Source organism: Rattus norvegicus, chromosome 11, assembly GCF_021556685.1.
Source record: "Rattus norvegicus strain SHRSP/BbbUtx chromosome 11, alternate assembly SHRSP_T2T, whole genome shotgun sequence".
In the NCBI taxonomy this organism is placed as follows: domain Eukaryota; kingdom Metazoa; phylum Chordata; class Mammalia; order Rodentia; family Muridae; genus Rattus; species Rattus norvegicus.
Window position 1 is genome coordinate 90,625,440 of NC_141544.1, and position 2,293 is coordinate 90,627,732.

Here is a 2,293-nt window from a genome sequence, read left to right on the forward strand (position 1 = left end):
TCTCCTCCTCCTCCCTCCTGTGTGTGTGTGTGTGTGTGTGTGTGTGTGTGTGTGTGTGTGTCTGTCTGTCTGTCTGTCTGTCTGTCTATCTGTCTGTCTCCCTGGTGCCTTTCTTTTGTCACAATATAAAGATCAGCAGATTGGACAAAGTGATGCTCCTTTATAGCTCAGTCTTATCCTTTTTCCTACAAGGCTTTAAGGGATGCCAGGAGAGAAGATAGTTCAGTCCTCCTGATTGCATATTAATTCTCAGATTGGTTCCTAGACGGATAGCTTTAAGTCTCCCTTGCCATACAATACCGTTAAGCATGATGGCAAGTCCAGTAATCTGAGTACATTGACAGGTACCCAACTGTGTGTGCTGATGTATTGCTGGCCAAGGACTGAAGGATCTCAGTAATTAATCATGCACCTATGTGGCGGAAATATGGGATATGCATGTCGACACTGAGTGAAGGCAAGATTATTTGGTCTGTGTGGCGTGGAGAATTTCATGTGCCTGTGTGGGTGCAGGCTTTCTTTTTCTTCAAAAAAAAAAAAATAAACCACTTTAGATCGTGTCGCCTCCCCTCACTTCTTTGATTGATTTTGCGAGGCTAATGGTGCGTAAAAGCACTGGTGAGATCTGGGGGCGCCTCCTTGGCTGACGTCAGAGAGAGAGTTTAAAAAGGGGAGACCGTGGAGAGCTCGATAGCGGCTGAAGGAGACGCTACTGGAGTCGTCTCTGCTGCCTGCGGACCTGCGTCTAGACTGACCCACCGCGCTCAAGCTCGGCTGTCTGAGGCAGGGGAGATGCTGTCCTGCCGTCTCCAGTGCGCGCTGGCCGCGCTCTGCATCGTCCTGGCTTTGGGCGGTGTCACCGGGGCGCCCTCGGACCCCAGACTCCGTCAGTTTCTGCAGAAGTCTCTGGCGGCTGCCACCGGGAAACAGGTAAGGAAATGGCTGGGACTCGTCCCCTTTGCGAATTCCCCAGCCTTCCCCTTAGTCCTGCTGTAGCCCCTGCGACAGGTGTTTTAGCGGGCGCTTCTCAGAGTCGCTCAGCCCCTGAGCTCCCAGGGAAACTTTTGAAGTCTAGGGTCCGCTCTTACTCGTTCCAGAATTGATCGGCGCTGGTGGTCACCTTGCAGGTAAGTTCCCCCTTCGCTTTCAGGAAAATTCCGAAAGCCTGCAAGAGAGCCGGGAGAGACTGAGCTCTATCCCTGGTACTGGCACGAGGGTTGCTGACCCAGGTGCTGAAAAAAAATCCGGCAAGAACTCAGGTCCATGGTCCATTTCGTGTCTCATAAAGGAAAATGGAGCTGCTCAAACTATTGGCATACTATATTTACAAAACGACTTCCTATCATCCGTGGTTTCTCTGTGTTTTAAGGCATAGCACTTTCTGAAAGACTTGGGTTTGAGGAAGCTTTTTTCCCTGTGCATAATCTAGTGAATATAGCAGCCATCCATATTACTGTGGAAACTTGGTTTTGAATGATTAAATCTTATTTTCAAACCGCATTTCTCCCTTTCTCCCATTCCCCCTTTTGCTCTCCTCCCTGCCCTATCCAGGAACTGGCCAAGTACTTCTTGGCAGAACTGCTGTCCGAGCCCAACCAGACAGAGAACGATGCCCTGGAGCCTGAGGATTTGCCCCAGGCAGCTGAGCAGGACGAGATGAGGCTGGAGCTGCAGAGGTCTGCCAACTCGAACCCAGCCATGGCACCCCGGGAACGCAAAGCTGGCTGCAAGAACTTCTTCTGGAAGACATTCACATCCTGTTAGCTTTAATATTGTTGTCTCAGCCAGACCTCTGATCCCTCTCCTCCAAATCCCATATCTCTTCCTTAACTCCCAGCCCCCCCCCCCCCAATGCTCAACTAGACCCTGCGTTAGAAATTGAAGACTGTAAATACAAAATAAAATTATGGTGAAATTATGAATAGCGAGTGTTTGACTTCTTATTGAGTAAATTGTTTTGTTCAGGAGTACAATGTGAGGTTGAGTCGTGCTTTCTGTAAATGTATTTTAGGTGTATGTGCCAACACTCACAAATACGTCTTTAAAATTCCCTGTGGTAATAAAGGTCAGACTTTAAATGATTATTCATTTAAAACCTAAATAACTTCAAATGTCTATAAATTGAAGCACATATCCAAATGATGGTGATTGGGAACAGCTGCCACTCACATGTTAAAGACGTTTGGGAAAAGCTGTTGGATTACCAAAATGTGTTTTAGAACTTATGGGCAGGCAGGTTGAAGTGCACAGTTGTGTACTGTGGTGATCCACAAAACACATATCATATTTAAAC

The 2,293-nt window shown here is 47.8% G+C and overlaps 1 protein-coding gene across 1 annotated transcript; it reads left to right on the top strand.

The window, feature by feature from the left end:
* The first annotated feature begins 642 nt into the window (after positions 1-642).
* On the top strand, positions 643-1,922 carry Sst (somatostatin). The gene is given in 2 exon segments (NM_012659.2): positions 643-930; positions 1,552-1,922. Coding segments are annotated over 2 exon segments (351 nt in total). The 5' UTR covers positions 643-792; the 3' UTR covers positions 1,765-1,922.
* Positions 1,923-2,293: the final 371 nt, after the last annotated feature.